This window comes from Alosa pseudoharengus, unplaced genomic scaffold, assembly GCF_046254945.1.
Source record: "Alosa pseudoharengus isolate Yale_2024_CS ecotype anadromous, Long Island Sound unplaced genomic scaffold, YU_APseudo_1.1 YU_APseudo_1.1_scf_12, whole genome shotgun sequence".
NCBI lineage: Eukaryota > Metazoa > Chordata > Actinopteri > Clupeiformes > Clupeidae > Alosa > Alosa pseudoharengus.
In genome coordinates this window covers 19890313-19910466 of record NW_027468587.1, presented here as the reverse complement: position 1 = coordinate 19910466, position 20154 = coordinate 19890313, and the positions used below count along the sequence as shown (strand labels likewise).

General features: G+C 39.7%; 1 protein-coding gene across 3 annotated transcripts; it reads right to left on the bottom strand.

Annotated features, from left to right (window-relative positions):
• Positions 1 to 603: 603 nt before the first annotated feature.
• On the bottom strand, positions 604 to 20125 carry ndufaf6 (NADH:ubiquinone oxidoreductase complex assembly factor 6). Of its 3 annotated transcripts, none has more exons than XM_076280421.1 (9): positions 19924 to 20125; positions 16726 to 16825; positions 16424 to 16546; positions 16257 to 16313; positions 16036 to 16138; positions 13892 to 14025; positions 3506 to 3607; positions 2459 to 2515; positions 604 to 843 (listed from the first exon to the last, which is right to left on the bottom strand). In XM_076280421.1, the coding sequence occupies exons 1-9, from the start codon at positions 20106 to 20108 to the stop codon at positions 715 to 717; spliced, it is 990 nt and encodes a 329-aa protein (XP_076136536.1). In that variant the 5' UTR covers positions 20109 to 20125; the 3' UTR covers positions 604 to 714. The 3 variants fall into 3 exon arrangements, with proteins under 3 accessions (XP_076136536.1, XP_076136537.1, XP_076136538.1); XM_076280422.1 differs by having other exon boundaries at positions 19929 to 20125; XM_076280423.1 differs by lacking the exon at positions 19924 to 20125 and having other exon boundaries at positions 16722 to 17047.
• Positions 20126 to 20154: the final 29 nt, after the last annotated feature.

Sequence of the window (20154 nt, the reverse complement as noted above, 5' to 3'; positions counted from 1 at the left end):
TATTGGCCATCCCCAAAATGCACCAGATTACAGGAAATCACCCCCCCCCCCCTCAACAATAGTAGTCCTACCTTACATTAATACTGGAAAAAGAGCCCATTTGGTGTAAAAACACATTGTCATTTTACGGCGCGATTTTGAATGATGACCATCACCGTAAGGGCTCCCCCTCCTTACAAAAGCCAATTTAACCACTGATCTTAACCGCATGTTCTACGCTTCATTCAGACACAGCACATTTACATAATGTCCGGAGGAAATACTAGGGGGGGAGTAGTATAAACACCGGGTGAATTCGGACTTCCACATGACCGGTTATGTCGTTCAGATATACGGCCCCACCGTTTAACATCGGCAGAACCTCCGGTCTTACACGTATATCTGAAAGCGCTTCATGTAAGCCATGAGCAAAACATGTTTACCTCCAAGTTAATGGTATGCTCGTCATTTGGGGAAATGGTAATCTAGATACATGTGCTTCATGCAAACCTAACTGTGTCAACATCACTCTTGTGTGAGGGCACGACAAAACTTCCTGATCATATACTACAATGACCACAGAGGCTGTAACAATAACAACAACAACAAAATACAACCGTGGTCAATATGATTTATTTCAGTATATGCTCACTGAATCAGTGCCATGATATGACTTCATCTGAACTGAGTGAATTCTTTAATATCTGCTATAAAAAAAATAGCCTGGGTTTAACATCAGTACGTCTCTTTCCACGACCTGAAATACAGCTGTAAGGGTAGCAGGGGGTTGCGCTTCTGTAGACTGGGGTGGAACACGTCAAAGTCGACCTTCCTCACTCGCTGCAGGTAGTCCTCCAGAACAACCTGCGGTTTTACGAGACAAAAGAAGCATGCTTTCATCTTCAACATGGCATTTCAGATACATTCAACTCTCCCATGAGATAAGACTTGTGAAACGCAAAGTGCAACACTGCCTCGTTAGGAAAATGGATAGTTTTTACACCGAGTCTTTTCCATGTGAAAAGCCCTTTCTTCTTAAAAAATAAAAGGGAAATAAAAATACTATGAGGTGAACAGGCAAATATCTGCAGCATACTCATTCTTCTTTGAAGGGAATCACTCTGACAACCAAATAACCTGTTACAGAGACAGTCGAGCCTGTCTGAGTGGTGTTTCACATATTATTTATCTTTCTGGACAGAGTCCTAATGCGCCCTGCAAATAGTGAAAGTTTTTGCCCTTATACCTGAAACTTCTTGTAGAAGTTCAGGTGAGGTGGACAAAGAAAAGTGCTGTTAAATTTGAGCCAAGCAAAAAAAAAAAACATGTGAGTGTCCTCAGTGCATCAGCACAAGAGCAGGTTGTGTTTGGATATTTATAGATATGCAGGACTAAATGTCTGTGGACATCACAAAGGATAAAAAAAACATCAGCTGTGATATATCAAGGTAAAATGGGACTGTAAAGATGCAAAATCCATTTACTGCTTGGAGTGATTATGCCCTTGTCAAACTCTGCCAGGAAAAGTAAAAATAAAGGCATTTTCTGTACTCCATGTACCCTCCAGGTCCAAGGACCCCACAAAACAGGCTGATTCAAATAAAGAAGGAAGGTCTGCACACTGTGGCACTATAGACTTCCCCTGAAGAAGGTCCCTGTGATCAAAACGTTACCCTTACAAAAGAGAAAATAAAAAATCCTCATGAAGCCACACTGCGCAGACCTTTCTCCTTCTTTAACCTACAGTTTTTCTGGCACCTGACATCCACCTGTTTGGTGGGCATACTTTTTCCTTCCCTAAAAGGGGGGCTACATTGGGCACGTAACTGAATCCTTCCGTTCGTGACGCGGATGCTGCAGCACTTAGCTTCCACTACAATCAATGGAAGTAGCTACACCAGACGTGATAGCAGCGTGTACATTCGAAAAGATTAGACCAGTCTTCTAAATTGTTTTTACGTGTAGCGAACGGAACGTTACAGTTACGCACCTGGTGTAGCCCCCCTGTAAGCCTAACGCTCAATGGCGACGTGAGGTGTTAGGAAGGCTGTTTGCACACAAGACAAGCAGTTTTAACATAACTATCTTTTGCAACACTTTACTTGAAGGTATCTACATAAGAGTGACATGACACTGTTATAAACACATGACGCTGTCATGACACATGAACCCTAACCCTAATCCTAACCATAACTTGTCATGACGAAAACCGAATGACACTTAATGACAAACAACGTTTATGACTTGTTTATAATGTTTATGACACGTTCACGACATAAACTCTTATGTAGATACCTTCAAGTAAAGTGTAACTCTATCTTTTAACCCTGTAAGACATGTGTGTTAAGGTTCAGATTGATGTGAGGCAAAAAAACATCTGAACGGAATCCTATGAAGAAGAAGAGGAAGGGAAAAAATAACTGCTCAAGTGGTGTGAGAGGTGAGAGAGAGAGGTGATCAGTGTGGAGTAAACACTCACAGTTTGCAGGAAGGCGGCCGAGGCAGCAGCTGGAACACTCTTGCTGAATGATCTGGCCTGGGAGTCAAAAAAATCAATACACAGGTTTAATGGTTAAGACATGAATGAGGGAGCTCGCTCAGTGACACAGGAAGAGGAAGTTTGCTAGTGCAGCGTGGGTGGACATCAAGAACACAACTATGATTAGGGAGCAACAGCAACAAAAGTCACACACAGAGGTTTCTCAAACAGAAGTAAACCTTGACAGGCTTCTATTTACCAGGGGTTGAGATGGAAGCTGTTTCCAGCCAGTCTTTCCAATAACGTAACAGACATTGACCCTCTGGTCCATCCTTCAACTACTCATGTGATCCAACAGAGAATGGGTGTCCATAGAGTCCAATTCTGAGATAAAACAATGGCTTGATTCGAACCATAAGCAACAGATTGGACTCAACCCGCACTGCCCTCATTTGGTGCCAGCCTTACTTGATAGCATTCCAGTAATGGGGGCTCATTAATGTCCCCGTCTGTGTCTGTATAACATTGAGCTACTGGCACTTGTCTGGCAACAACTAATTCTCTGTGATTAACTAAATGATTGTCTTTCAAAAATGTGAAACGAGACACGCATGCTGTAATACTTACTTTACGGGAACAATATGAATAATACAATGCCATGAATGTAATTACTAGTGAGTGGCAATGCAAAATGTTAACTGGTATCAAAGTCTGTTCTGACACTGTGAACATTTGCACTCTGTTGAATATCTGGGTAGGAAATGATTATGTATGTGTGTATGTGTGTGTGTGTGTGTGTGTGTGTGTGTGTGTGTGTGTGTGTGTGTGTGTGTGTGTGTGTGTGTGTGTGTGTGTGTGTGTGTGTGTGTGTGTGTGTGTGTGTGTGTCTGTCTGTCTGTCTGTCTGTCTGTCTGTCTGTCTGTCTGTCTGTCTGTCTGTCTGTCTGTCTGTTGTCTGTCTGTTGTCTGTCTGTCTGTCTGTCTGTCTGTCTGTCTGTCTGTCTGTCTGTCTGTCTGTCTGTCTGTGTGTGTGTGTGTGTGTACTTACATGCTGTAGATGTACATGAGCTTGACTGGCGATGTCATAAACCACATCCCTGACATTCTGCTCCCGGCTCCCGCGGATGAAGTCTTCTTGAGATACTCCGTGCTGAGCACAAAAGATGAGCATCAACCGGCATCTCCAGCACATCGACAGTAAACATCATCTGCCACTATTCCAGACTCAATCTCCTCTCCACAACCAGAAATGAGGCCAAGGCACCATTTGTGTTCAATACACGCTCCTCCACACACATTCACACAAAAACATTTTGTCACTCGATTCTTTGTCTTTGCATGTTTGTGCCACCAACTTGTTTGAGCCATCTTTAAATCAACTGAAATATCCATTAAACAGTTACATGTTCATGCTTTCTTCAAAGTTGATCGTCTGCAGGGATCAACCAGTACTGCTCTGTATCATTAGGAAGACTACAAAAGCATTTTGCAAGACTGTGAAGGTGCTTCATTTAAAAAAAAATCCTTTTTAATCTCTATTAATTGACTTTCAACACAATCCGCTGGTTTCTGTTGAAAGCCACACAAAAGCTCTGATAGCTATGCCACCCTACATTTACACACATTGCTTGTGGTTAAAAACTCAATCCCCTTAACCTTCCAAATAGCTACAGATTCTCAAAAATGTGCGAGGTGAACAATGGCTTTCATTTTCCAAAATAGCCCCAGAGAATAATTGCAGAGAAGCTTGTCTTGATCGATCTGGAGGAGCGCTTATTTTATTCTTTTAAGGGTGGTGTCTCACAGGGTCGCCTGCTATTGATGTAAAATTAGACTGGCCCAGGGACAGCCTGGGGTGTGTTTACAAATCAAGAAACATATTGACGAGAGTGTCTGGGTAAATAATATTGACATACCAAACACTGCCCAAGGGATTTCTCACTATTCATGGGCATCTCAAACAACAGAAAACTGAGAATACTGTTAACTGTCTGTTTTAGAAGAAACCTGTACAACATACAACAACAACATACAACAACAACAACAACAACAAAAACAACAACAACAACAACAAACAACATATTCCAGGAGGACAAAAACCCAAAACGCAGTGTTTTTGCTGTTATAAAACCATTTTACAAAAAATGGTGTTATACAAAAAACATGTCTGTAAAATTATATAACATGCAGAGCAATTACGACTAATACAAAGAAACTGGAATTAGTCACGTCATTACTCTGATGCACCTTTTGAAGTTGTTGCTGTGCTTGCCAGAGCCTTGTCATTATTACACATTTAGCAGAGTCCCAGAAAGACTGTGGGGGAACACTCAGAACTGACCTCTACATAAAACTGACAGGAAATGAGCGGGCAATTAATAGCACTCTCCATCGACTAATGACAGCGTCCAAAGTGTACGTTTACGTACTTCACCAGTGTCCAGTTGTAATAGACACAATGTTACAACAGTGCCCCCTGCTGTTAAATAGCTGCCTGACACCTAACCAATTGTCTTTCACATGGCATGGGCGACCAGCGGTGATGATTGCTTACTCTGTGGGTAATAGAACATCTCTTTCTAATTTTTAACCCATCAGAGATCATGACCCTCCAGACAAATGCACAGGTCTCTGGCTCAGGCAATGACAGGTTTATGCATTTAGGTTGACAGATGGTGTGAACCAAAGCAGTGGTTATGGCTTAATTCCTGCACACTGGTAGCCTGTAAAAATCCATACACGATGTGAATAGAGTCTGGTGACTAGATTGGGAAGTGTTTCCAACACTTGCATCGCAATGGGCTCTAACTTTGAAATCATTGGTCCAGCTTTACAATCACATTGATCATAGATTCCTAACATTTCTCCCTACTTTGCCTAAACTTCACAAACTGACAATAAACAGCATCAACAGTCAAGAAACAATGTATGTGGGTCTACCTTTACTGTAAATAAACAACTGCATTTTTTTTTTGACGTTTGCAGGTGTTCATGCTTGCGTTTATCACAATAAGTTTCGGTTTCGTCTTACCCTCTCGTCGCTGATTGACATTGTTCTTGTCTGAGGGAAACGGTTATGAACTATGGTGTTCGAGACTAGATCTCCCTGAAAGAAGATCTAGGTGGGCGGGGCCAGGCTAGCGCATGGCCTCCTACCCACACATTACCTCTATTTGTACCACCGTCACCATATAGTTCTCTCCTACTCTACTCTGCCTCTGCCTCTATTTAAACCTATGGTGCAATCAGTGTGTGTGTGTGTGTGTATGAATGTGTGTGTGTGTGTGTGTATAAATGTGTGTGTGTGTGTGTGTGTGTGTGTGTGTGTGTGTGTGTGTGTGTGTGTGTGTGTGTGTGTGCGCGTGCATGCGTGTGACACAGCTGTATGCTGGGAGGATGAGTGCATGAAGATCAGCAGGTCAGGCAGCCTGCCTCCTCCTGCTGCTGTGGTTCCTCCGCTCCCTTCCCATTGCACAACTGTAATAGCCTGGCCCCACTGACACCATTAACACCAGGGCCAGCAGCTCACTTCTCCGATAGAAAAGGCACTGATGTAACCCATGAGCTGATGTAACCCATGGCTTTGCAGTAGTGTTGTCACGATACCAAAATTATGACTTCGATACGATACCTGCCATAAATATCACGATGCTCGATACTGAAACGATACTACGGCGAAATCCTAAGATATCTGGAAAAGAAAGGACTCATACCTCCTCCAAGTGTATTGAGTCATTTGTGTTGAATTCGGTGCACTTTTGTAGTGTGCAGGTCAATTCTGGGTTCTAAACTTCTAAACTTCCTACATAATTATTATTTTTTATAGTCAGTAAAATAGTAGGCCTACTTTGTGTGATTAAGTCCTTGTTATAGTTCATTTGTTGTATTGTGTTTTGGCAATAAAGTAGCTTTAAATAGCCAAACTAGGCTAGATCAAGGTCAGTGTTGAAATTACTGCATGCAAATCACTGAATGCTATGCAGAGGGGCCTAATCTTTAGGCCATCTGATAGGCTACCCTAGGCCTTCCCGTGTTCATGGGATTTCTTTGACAGTTGCAAAGGGAAAATGTGAGGATAGTCTTCTTTGCGCCCAGTGTACAAATACGACGTTCCAACCACTCAGGTCTTCGTCAGATAGGCTTACACCATTACCTGTTGCAATATATCTGTGTGCATTACATTACGTCTATTTCTTTGATAACATGATTTGCTACCACGTAACAATAAGCCGCTATTATTATTAGGACTCAACACGCTTTGATGGTAATATGCTGTGGGCTTTAATTAGCGCATTTCGGGTAGCCTATCCTACATCTGGGCAATAATTATTGAACAAATTGCAGTCTACATGCCATGACAAATATTACCAGTAGTACTGACTGAACATGAAATAGATTGTTTGGTAGGGTTGGTAATGTTATTCTGGCGTGAACATTGCGCTTTACGAAGCTGAAGTTGGCCGCACATTCAGAATGCGGTGTAGTCAAGTTTCCATTCCACCTTAAATATTGCAATTTTCTACCGACAGGGGGCAGTGCTGACTGCAAATACGCGATGACACTGGCATTTGCCTAGTAGCAGACGAACATGTAGGCTACTCCTCACAGACAAATAAAAGCCTTTTTTTCTGGTAACTCCATTGTCGACCAATCTTTAAGTAAATGATACAACATGCTTTCTGTCAAATAAATCGGTTCATATTGCACTTGTTTGGGGGGGGGGGGGCAGATTTTGAAGCTTTTCTGTTTCTTCTTTACATGAGCTATATTTCATATTTTACAATTTATGCACTAGATTTGATACCCATTGCTCACACATGATTTGCCGTGAGATATTACACCACATCCCAATACTACAGTCTCTGAGCTTTCATTTGACACCATGCATGGCCAATTTCGTCGTGGAAAATGGGCATATTTCATAGATTTAATTTACATGAGCTATATTTCATATTCCACAATTTATGCACTAGATTTGATAACTATGGCCCATACATTATTTGCCGTGAAATATTACACCACATCCCGAAACTACAGTCTCTGAGCTTTCATTTGACACCCTGCATGCCAAATTTCGTCGTGGAAAATGGCCATTTTTCTTACATTTATATTACATGAGATATATTTCATACTCCACAATTAATGCACAAGATTTAATACCTATTGCTCACACATCATTTGCCATGAAATATTACACCACATCCCGATACTACAGTCTCTCAGCTTTCATTTGACACCCTGCATGCCAAATGTCGTCGTGGAAAATGGCCATTTTTCTTACATTTATATTACATGAGCTATATTTCATACTCCACAATTAATGCACAAGATTTAATACCTATTGCTCACACATCATTTGCCGTGAAATATTACACCACATCCCGATACTACAGTCTCTCAGCTTTCATATGACCCCCTGCATGCCAAATTCCGTCGTGGAAAATGGCCATTTTCCATAGATTTAACTTGCATGAGCTATATTTCATATTTGACAATTTATGCACTAGATTTGATACCTATTGCCCACACATCATTTGCCGTGACATATTACACCACATCCCAATACAACAGTCTCTGAGCTTTCATTTGACACCATGCATGGCCAATTTCGTCGTGGAAAATGGGCATATTTCATAGATTTAATTTACATGAGCTATATTTCATATTCCACAATTTATGCACTAGATTTGATAACTATGGCCCATACATTATTTGCCGTGAAATATTACACCACATCCCGAAACTACAGTCTCTGAGCTTTCATTTGACACCCTGCATGCCAAATTTCGTCGTGGAAAATGGCCATTTTTCTTACATTTATATTACATGAGATATATTTCATACTCCACAATTAATGCACAAGATTTAATACCTATTGCTCACACATCATTTGCCATGAAATATTACACCACATCCCGATACTACAGTCTCTCAGCTTTCATATGACCCCCTGCATGTCAAATTTCGTCGTGGAAAATGGCCATTTTCCATAGATTTAACTTGCATGAGCTATATTTCATATTTTACAATTTATGCACTAGATTTGATACATATTGCCCACACATCATTTCCCGTGAAATATTACACCACATCCCGATACTACAGTCTCTCAGCTTTCATAGGACCCCCTGCATGCCGAATTTCGTCGTGGAAAATGGCCATTTTCCATAGATTTAACTTGCATGAGCTATATTTCAGAAAAAAAGAATAACTGCACAATGGATGTAATTACACGCTCCTCGTGATCATTGTCAGATTTTGTTGGATTCTCTGGTTGTTGCGTTGTGTTTTAGTTCTAATGTCTGTATTGAAGATGGTCAATAAAGCTTGACGGCGGGATCAGGATCGGCGATTAGATGATGATTTATTGTAGATGGTACAACAATGAATAACAGAACACAGGCTGTCTCAAACAGTAAAACTGTGCAGAGTAACAGTTGTGGTTGTTGTTCGGGTTGCTTCCTCGATCCGTCTCCGTGTCAAGACAAAGCCTGTTATACTAAAACATACAAACGTCAATCATGCCAACGTGGCAGGTGCCAACCAGTGTACAAAACCCGGCCCTGGCCAGATGGAGATACTAGCCCGAATAGGCAGACATGCTGTCTCCCTCGGCCCATGTTATCACTGATGTTCCTCGGATGTTCCTAAACATTGGCTTGTATGACCTTCCTGCTGGTACACAGGCCTAAGGCACAGTTATGTACAATAATATGGACCTCTTCCTGTTGTATACTACACACAGAAGTAACATATGAACCCATCAGAATACAGTAAGAATACCCCAGAATTCTAAAATTTCAACAGTTATGACTGACAGTAGGAGTGTCAAATAAGAGACCTACAAGTAGCGTAGCATAGGCAAAGTCTGTTGTATCTGGATGTGCTGTATGTCACGCCAAATAGGGATCACATCTGCATAAATCTGAAATCTGCGTAAAACATGAAATATAGCTCATAGAATTTCAATTGTAATGAAATGGGGATTTTCCATGACGGAATTGGCCATGCATGGTGGCAAATGAAAGCTAAGAGATTGTAGTATCGGGATATGGTGTAATCTCTCAAGACAAATGATGTATGGGCAATTAGGTATCAAATCTAGTGAATAAATTGTAAAATATGAAATATAGCTCATATAAATTACATGTATGAAAAATAGCCATTTTCCACGATAGAATTTGGCATGCAGGGTGTCAAATGAAAGCTCAAAGACTGTATCGGGATGAGGTGTAATATTTCACGGCAAATGATGTGTGGGCAATAGGTATTAAGTATGGTAAAATATGAAATATAGCTCATGTAAAGTAAATCTATAAAATATGGCAATTTTTCACGACTAAATTTGGCATGCAGGGTGTCATATGAAAGGTCAGAGACTGCAGTATCGGGATGTGATGTAATATCTCACGGCAAATGATGTGTGGGCAATAGGCATCAAATCAAGTGCACAAATGGTAAAATATGAAATATAGCTCATGTAAAGTAAATCTATAAAATATGGCCATTTTCCACGACGAAATTTGGCATGCAGGGGGTCATATGAAAGCTCAAAGACTGTAGTTTCGGGATGTGGTGTAATATTTCACGGCAAATTATGTAGGTATTAAATCTTGTGCATTAATTGTGGAATATGAAATATAGCTCATATAATATAAATGTGACAAAAATGGCCATTTTCCACGATGAAATTTGGCATGCAGGGTGTCAAATGAAAGCTCAGAGACTGTAGTATCGGGATGTGGTGTAATATTTCACGGCAAATGATGTATCGGCCATAGGTATCAAATCTAGTGCATAAATTGTAAAATATGAAATATAGCTCATGTGTTAAATCTATGAGAAATGGCCATTTTCCACGACAAAATTTGGCATGCAGGGTGTCAAATGAAAGCTCAAAGACTGTATCGGGATGAGGTGTAATATTTCACGGCAAATGATGTGTGGGCAATAGGTATTAAGTATGGTAAAATATGAAATATAGCTCATGTAAAGTAAATCTATAAAATATGGCAATTTTTCACGATAGAATTTGGCATGCAGGGTGTCAAATGAAAGCTCAAAGACTGTATCGGGATGAGGTGTAATATTTCACGGCAAATGATGTGTGGGCAATAGGTATTAAGTATGGTAAAATATGAAATATAGCTCATGTAAAGTAAATCTATAAAATATGGCAATTTTTCACGACTAAATTTGGCATGCAGGGTGTCATATGAAAGGTCAGAGACTGCAGTATCGGGATGTGATGTAATATCTCACGGCAAATGATGTGTGGGCAATAGGCATCAAATCAAGTGCACAAATGGTAAAATATGAAATATAGCTCATGTAAAGTAAATCTATAAAATATGGCCATTTTCCACGACGAAATTTGGCATGCAGGGGGTCATATGAAAGCTCAAAGACTGTAGTTTCGGGATGTGGTGTAATATTTCACGGCAAATTATGTAGGTATTAAATCTTGTGCATTAATTGTGGAATATGAAATATAGCTCATATAATATAAATGTGACAAAAATGGCCATTTTCCACGACGAAATTTGGCATGCAGGGTGTCAAATGAAAGCTCAGAGACTGTAGTATCGGGATGTGGTGTAATATTTCACGGCAAATGATGTATCGGCCATAGGTATCAAATCTAGTGCATAAATTGTAAAATATGAAATATAGCTCATGTGTTAAATCTATGAGAAATGGCCATTTTCCACGACAAAATTTGGCATGCAGGGTGTCATATGAAAGCTCAGAGACTGTAGTATCGGGATGTGGTGTAATATTTCACGGCAAATAATGTATGGGCCATAGGTATCAAATCTAGTGCATAAATTGTGGAATATGAAATATAGCTCATGTAAATTAAATCTATGAAATATGCCCATTTTCCACGACGAAATTGGCCATGCATGGTGTCAAATAAAAGCCAACGTGGCAGGTGCCAACCAGTGTACAAAACCCGGCCCTGGCCAGATGGAGATACTAGCCCGAATAGGCAGACATGCTGTCTCCCTCGGCCCATGTTATCACTGATGTTCCTCGGATGTTCCTAAACATTGGCCTGTATGACCTTCCTGCTGGTACACAGGCCTAAGGCACAGTTATGTACAATAATATGGACCTCTCCCTGTTGTATACTACACACAGAAGTAACATATGAACCCATCAGAATACAGTAAGAATACCCCAGAATTCTACAATTTCAACAGTTATGACTCACAGTAGGAGTGTCAAATAAGAGACCTACAAGTAGCGTAGCCTAGGCAAAGTCTGTTGTATCTGGATGTGCTGTATGTCACGCCAAATAGGGATCACATCTGCATAAATCGTAAAACATGAAATATAGCTCATAGAATTTCAATTGAAATGAAATGGGGATTTTCCATGACGGAATTGGCCATGCATGGCAAATGAAAGCTGAGAGACTGTAGTATCGGGATATGGTGTAATTTCTCAAGACAAATGATGTATGGGCAATAGGTATCAAATCTAGTGAATAAATTGTAAAATATGAAATATAGCTCATATAAATTACATGTATGAAAAATAGCCATTTTCCACGATAGAATTTGGCATGCAGGGTGTCATATGAAAGCTCAAAGACTGTATCGGGATGAGGTGTAATATTTCACGGCAAATGATGTGTGGGCAATAGGTATTAAGTATGGTAAAATATGAAATATAGCTCATGTAAAGTAAATCTATAAAATATGGCCATTTTCCACAACTAAATTTGGCATGCAGGGTGTCATATGAAAGGTCAGAGACTGCAGTATCGGGATGTGATGTAATATCTCACGGCAAATGATGTATCGGCCATAGGTATCAAATCTAGTGCATAAATTGTGGAATATGAAATATAGCTCATGTAAATTAAATCTATGAAATATGCCCATTTTCCACGACGAAATTGGCCATGCATGGTGTCAAATAAAAGCTCAGAGACTGTAGTATCGGGATGTGGTGTAATATTTCACGGCAAATGATGTGTGGGCAATAGGTATCAAATCTAGTGCATAAATTGTAAAATATGAAATATAGCTCATGCAAGTTAAATCTATGGAAAATGGCCATTTTCCACGACGAAATTTGGCATGCAGGGGGTCATATGAAAGCTGAGAGACTGTAGTATCGGGATGTGGTGTAATATTTCACGGCAAATGATGTGTGAGCAATAGGTATTAAATCTTGTGCATTAATTGTGGAGTATGAAATATAGCTCATGTAATATAAATGTAAGAAAAATGGCCATTTTCCACGACGAAATTTGGCATGCTGGGTGTCATATGAACGCTGTGAGACGGTAGTATCGGGATGTGGTGTAATATTTCACGGCAAATGTTGTGTGGGCAATAGGTATCAAGTCTAGTGCATACATTGTGGAATATGAAAAACAGCTCATGGAATTTCAATTGTAATATAAAAGGGTGAATTTTCACAACGAAATTGGCCATACATGGTGTCAAATGAAAGCTCAGAGACTGTAGTATCGCGATGTGGTGTAATATCTCACGGCAAATCATGTGTGAGCAATGGGTATCAAATCTAGTGCATAAATTGTAAAATATGAAATATAGCTCATGTAAAGAACAGAAAAGCTTCAAAAGCTTCATTTACTTAAAGATTGGTCGACAATGGAGTCACCAGAAAAAAAGGCTTTTATTCGTCTGTGAGGAGTAGCCTATATGTTCGTCTGCTACTAGGCAAATGCCAGTGTCATCACGTATTTGCAGTCAGCACTGCCCCGTCGGTAGAAAATTGCAATATTTAAGGTGGAATGGAAACTTGACTACACCGCATTCTGAATGTGCGGCCAACTTCAGCTTTGTTCATTCTTTGAACTCTTTAAAAATGTTGGGATATGTCTGCGAGGTGTTTAGCCAAGTTCCATGTGTAGCATACTGCTTTTAAATGACTTTGAAACATATTTTACAAACGGACCTCTGTGTACCTGATGGCTTGCCTTCACTATTCGCGATGTATCCGAAATAGTTCCAGATTTCACATCACCTTTTGTTTTATCCACAAGGCCGAGGACTGTCGGCAAAGAACTATGTTGACGTTGCTGCGCACTCACTCACTCAGAGCTGCCTGCTTGACACGCCCACTTGCCAAATGCGTGCAAGGAGCAGTGAGAGCAGCAGTTCACACAGACCGTTATTATTTTAATAAAGTATCGATTCTAAAAACGTCGGAAATCGTATCGTTTTTTGCGTGAAGGCATCGTGATACCTTTTTAGTATCGATACACCGTGCAACACTACTTTGCAGTTTATTCCCACTGAATCAATCACACATTTTTAAGGCAAGTCACCATCTCTGCAATAAAAGCTTTTAATTAATAAACACGGCTCATATGACCTAACAGCAATTTTCACATAGTCACTACTCACTACATATGCTACTGTTTGTTGTTGAATATGAATGTTTCACCCACTAGCATGCAGATGTCCATAGGGAGGTAGACCCTTCTCCGGCGGCTGTTGTATGGTGTCGCTCTCAGGCACGTGACGATGCCATGTGCCTTGCCAATGTGGCTGGCTGCATGGTCCGCATGTACATCTTTTATCCCTGAATAGAGTGGTAAAGAGTGCATCATACAGCGTTAACACACGACAGCCGAAATGTACTGGGATTGTTATATCAGCTTGAAAAACATGCCACAAATAAAATAAAAATAATTAAAACACACATGACTGTTTGAACAAATCCAAAACCTTCAGATAGATGATGGCCTGAGAAGTTGATCTGGACAGACATAATTGTTTTTTGAACTTGAAGGAAGAAACGGTTTCCCTTTCATTTGTTCTCTTTCATTTGCTCCCTCTATATTATTTTTTTTTTGGAGGAGAAACACTTTGACTATCAACTCTTACAAAAAAACAACAACAAAGTAACCATCAGATATTTCCCCTCCACTCTCTGAATTGCCACTGCCTTTCATCATCATCATCATCATCATCATCTCAGACTTGATTTAAGAAAATCCAGCCTGGCCCCACCCCGCCTTGTATCTCCACTCATTTTCATTTCACTGAGATACTAGTTTTAGCTCCTCTTTATGCGTTTACGTTTCCCTCAGCCATCAGGACGAAAGGCCAACCAGCGACGACGGGATGACGTCTCTTTAGAGTTACATGAAATTCTTGCCAAAAGGTTTAATAATGGACAACAATTGTTTTAAACAGAGAACACAGAGTAATACTGCCAAGCTAATAAAATCCAAGCAAACACTGTACATATCCCTAGTGAGGTCATAGTTTACTCTGTGCCTCTCCATTAGATAACATTAGTTCACTTCATGCATGATTCATGAATGAACATGGACAAAGCGTGATCTTTAGAATTAAGGAAGCACATTTCATTTCATGTCATTATCACAACATTTCATCACATAGCCTGGCAAAAAATAGACTTCACGAAATGTCACTTTTGCTTTGAGGTTTGTTTATAAAGAGTCAAGACGTGCTTGAGGAGTGTACAGTAGATCCATAATTTAAAAACTCACTGTTGAGATTCAATGGCAGCTGCTTCTCATAATATCAATGTATCTATGCTAATGAAGCTGTCGACTGACACCTGCAGTTTCGAATACAGTAGAGAGACTGGGATAACAATATCAGCCTCTATTACAAACAAATCAAGAGACAGGCAAATATAAACGCTGCTCGACAATAGTCCAGACGTCTGTGCAAATGTATGGATGACTTCGGTCAAATTGGAAAGAAATGGACAGATTTGAACGAAGTAGGCTCTGGGATTATGACTTCACGTCAAGATAAAACTGAAGATGCACAGTCGGTAAGCTCCAATATCCAAAGTGGGTAAGCTCCAATATCCAAAGTGGGTGATTATAACAGGGTTTTCACTATTTAACAATGTAGCCTCATGGATAAGGTAATGTCGGGAAATATGCCACCGTGTGACGCTGTAATAGGGGAAAACATGAAGCTGTATCAGCATATTAAGCACCAAAATTGATACTGTAATATTCATTTGTAACGTTCTGTGTAACCTACATGTATTTAGAACTAGGCCTACTGCCGATATTGAGCAATATGCTGTTTCACCTTGTAGTGGCGCTCGACCTTAATACAGCTTTCCGGAGCGCATAGCTGGAAAGGTGCTTGCAGAATGCGCGCAAGAGTTGTATACATAAGAAACGCCCAGATTTTGGGGTTGCTCCTCCCAAGACACGTAACTCCCTCTATCCCGCGTAAATTATAGATTTAAGCGAAGGGGAGAAATCGTGCAGAGTGAAATGCACATAGTTAGGCGCTTTTTTTTACTTATGCACCCTTACGCAAATGGGAGAATCCCGCCCCCTTGTGCATTTCATTTAACTTTACTTTCAACAGTTTGAAATTTACTACAATGTGGACAAATGTTCAGAGAAACTAGGACAGTGTTTTTGTAATCACTTTAAAAGTCAAAGAGCACTTTTGTTTTGGACAATAACAACTACATATTTGATGTAAAGGTCTATCCTTGAGGGTGTTCGAAGACAACTGAACTGTGACACATAAGGTCTGAAAAGGCTCACAAGCAATTAAATAATCAGTGTGTGGACTGCCAGCTCACCTATGGTCTCCAGTAGAAGGTAGAGCAGTGAGGACTGGGTGTTCTCAGAGTAAGCCTCCAGCTCTTGAAGGTTCCTGTAAGCCCTGTCTTCTAGGTCTTTCTCCTGTGAACACCAAACAAGCACATAATAGTATGTCCAGTTGTACATGTTTGGTAAAGAATAAAGTGATGTAGGGTGAAATAGCTGAAAACATGTCATGGACTAGTGAGTTTTTCCTTACTCTTTCAGATATGATTCTCAACAACCACCTTTTGGTCAGCGTATGCGTACGGACAGCCTGTAAATATAAGCAGAATGAATGTTTTGTGCCATATTATGTCAAACAAAACAATAAAGGCATTTCGAGGTGCAGAAAGCCAAAGAGATAACAAAAGAGGTTGCACCAACCTTCCATAGTTCAGTGCTAATTGGTTGGAGTGGCGGGTCATCCCTGTATATTTCCTCCACTGCTGTTTTCCAGAATTGCATACGCATTAAACCAATCGTTTTCTGAGAAACTGAATCCTTCACCTAAAACAGGAAACAACCCACCGAGGTTAACAGTTCCAACACAGCAGCAAATCCTCTCCCAAATACAGGCAAACATGACCAGCATGCAACTGATAACAGCGGGAACACTGAGCGACATGACAAGTTATTTTACGACTTGTTTCTGTTGCTGTTTAATTTGCTTAAGTTGGAATACCTGCCTGTGCCAGTTCTACATTAAAAGCCCTCAGGGCCAAGGCGGATCGGCGCGCGGCCTCAGGTAAGAGTAGTGCAGACAGAAATCCATCATAGTCCCGCGACCTAACAAATAATAGGACAGCTGAATAAACGGACCACTGAACCTCAGGACCATGGAATGAATCATAGTTAAAATGTTACATAAGAGAGGTTAAACATGTGTTTACACTTAACTCTTGTAAGGTGTTCATATCTTTGTTACACTGCCAATGTTCCCGGGTCTGGTGGACCCACCACATTAATAGGCTTTAAAATCAATACAGCCATAACAATTTATGTGAAAATACTTAAGGGTCATTCCGTGTCAAATCACCCAGTGGCTGGCAGGTCACCCTCTCCCAAAAAATCTGAAAAAAATCACAGGTGTTTGTAGACCAAACCTATGCATAAATCTTAAATAGTATATCTGTATCACTAATGGTTCCAAAACTACAGCCCTTTAAAGTTTCAAGTCATTTTAAGCATCGTGGTGAACAATCCTTTTTGTTCAACTTCCAACATTATTGGCTCTTTTGGTATTTCACACACATTAGTGAAACTATGTGAATAGAAGTATATTTTCCTGTTGAACTAAACAATCCAATCAAATCAGGTGTATCTTGTGTAATTTCCCCTCTGCAAAGCTCTGAAAATGGCTATAAATTCATTATGTGAAAAAACATCACCACCTTTGAGGGCTTGTCATTCAAAAAGTATGTGACACAAATTCATCAGATTTTTTCCCCACTCATATATGTATTATAAGGTCCTGTCCATGCATTAACTTTGGTTGTTATCATTTTCATATTTTCAGAGCATTATTTTAAAATTGGGCTTGATTTTCAAAAAGCCTGTTTTCATCTTCTCATTTCACCACGTGGACAGTTAACAGGATTTTTTTTAATTTTACCATATATCATTCTGTATGTGAGGATCTTCTGCCCAAAATTTCGGCTTGTTGCTGAGTTTCTTCATTGAGATACGATTTTTTACAAATATTGTCTATAAATCCACTGAATTTGTACTTTATCTGCAGTACCACTTTGCACCACATGTGGTGCTCTTTTAATACAATGGAAGTCAATGGAAGAGTAAGAGAGTCACTTGTTTGCTGCACATATCCAATCTAAACACACAGTTTATGGTTCATATGGTTCAAGTAAAAAGGGGTTTCTAAAATTCAGTGCATTGTCAGATGCAGAAAAATCAATACTAAAGATTTATCATCTTTTTACAAATGCCTCTTGGATCCACGAGTCCTCAAACCTTGTTATGAATACTTGTGATGGAAACACACATGGTCACCTTCATCAAGTGAAATACCTTGAGGAACTGAATTTTAGAAACCCATTGTTTGATTGTTTGTTAAAGCACTGATCTCCATCTTGATGCTCTTTGTCTATGTATCACAGAGGACTGCATCCCAAGCATATGACGATGAATATAGACTTTGCCTAACCAGCTGGCTAAAAATTATTAAAGTGCTCACATAGGCACTGATAGGTTGAAGCTGGTGTAGAAAACTCATTACAAAGATGGTGATGACCAGTCAGTCTTATGTGTGTATAATTTACTTGATTAGTTTATTTTCTCTAAATAAGATTTATGTATGAGTAGTATGTTGTTCATGTTGCGATAATTATTTGGACCAATTCAACTATGAACCATAAACTGTGTGTTTAGATTGGATATGTGCAGCAAACAAGTGACTCTCTTACTCTTCCATTGACTTCCATTGTATTAAAAGAGCACCACATGTGGTGCAAAGTGGTACTGCAGATCCAGTACAAATTCAGTGGATTTATAGACAATATTTTAAAAAAATCTTATCTCAATGAAGAAACTCAGCAACAAGCCCAAATTTTGGGCAGATGATCCTCACATACAGAATGATATATGGTAAAATTAAAAAAAATCCTGTTAACTGTCCACGTAGTGAAATGAGAAGATGAAAACAGGCTTTTTGAAAATCAAGCCCAATTTTAAAAAAATGCTCTGAAAATATGAAAATGATAACAACCAAAGTTAATGCATGGACAGGACCTTATAATACATATATGTGTAAGAAAAAAATCTGATGAATTTGTGTCACATACTTTTTGAACGAGAAGCCCTCAAAGGTGATGATGTCTTTTCACATTATGAATTTATAGCCATTTTCAGAGCTTTGCAGAGGGGAAAGTATACAAGATACGTCTGATCCGATTGGATTTTTTAATTCAACAGGAAAATGTACTTCTGTTCACATAGTTTCACTAATGTGTATGAAATACCAAAAGAGCCAATTATGCTGGAAGTTGAACAAAAAGGATTGTTCACCACAATGCTTAAAATGACTTGAAGTTTCAAAGGGCTGTAGTTTTCCAACGATTAGTTATACAGATATACTATTTAAGATCTATGCATGGATTTGGTCTACAAACACCTGTGATTTTTTTCAGATTTTTTCGGAGAGGGTCACCTGCCAAATTGCGCTGAAATTGGGTGATTTCACACGGAATGACCCTTAACAGAATTACTTTACTTACTTACTTTAGCTCAATTACCAGTGATATAGACATCATTTATGGTTCATATTTGTTGGTATTGGTGCTTATTTCTTAGAACTTAATCAGAACAGGTGAAAGTGCTTGAAATGTAACAGTTTTGTAACTTTGTGTGGGAGTAGCGGGTTCCGAAAGACAACATTTCCGCACACAGACACCTACACGCACACAGACGCACAGACACACACAGACACACAGCAGGCCGAGTTAAGAGTAGAACACATAGGTAGCATATAGCACCTACAATTATTACACTCGTGTCCAGTAGACCCGAACACCTCATATGTGTATGTGTGTGTGTGTGTGTGTGTGTGTGTGTGTGTGGGGGGGGGTTCACAGAAAATGAGCCAAGGCCAATGAGTTTGAGTTAGAAGAAATAAATAGCATAATTTTTCTATAAAAGATAAAAGTGTTTAACATTGAAAACGGGTCCCACACAGACCCGAACACCTACAGTGAGTAGCCTACCCACAACGGTAAGAGTAAGAAGAGCTATCGGTAAACAACCTTCAGCTGTCAAGCGTTTTCTATCAAGCTTTGTCTTAAGTTTACGTTAGTAATGTAAACACATTTCACATCATACATGCATGCGTCATGAACCTGAAGCAAGCTCCGGGCCATAGCTATTCTAGTTACCTTACAAGATCAATGCAGTATTTTTCGTTGTGTTGATTACTTGAGTTTGTTGATGCCCTCAAACACTTCACTTCTGTCGGTCTTTGTATGCAAATAAAATATGGTAATATCTTATTATGAAGGGAGGATTTGGTGGAGAGCAGCCCATGTTTAACGCTCATGGATGCCATGTTGACAAGCCGCATACCCTTCAACTTTCACCTTTTCCCTTGTGTTACACACTTATCACTC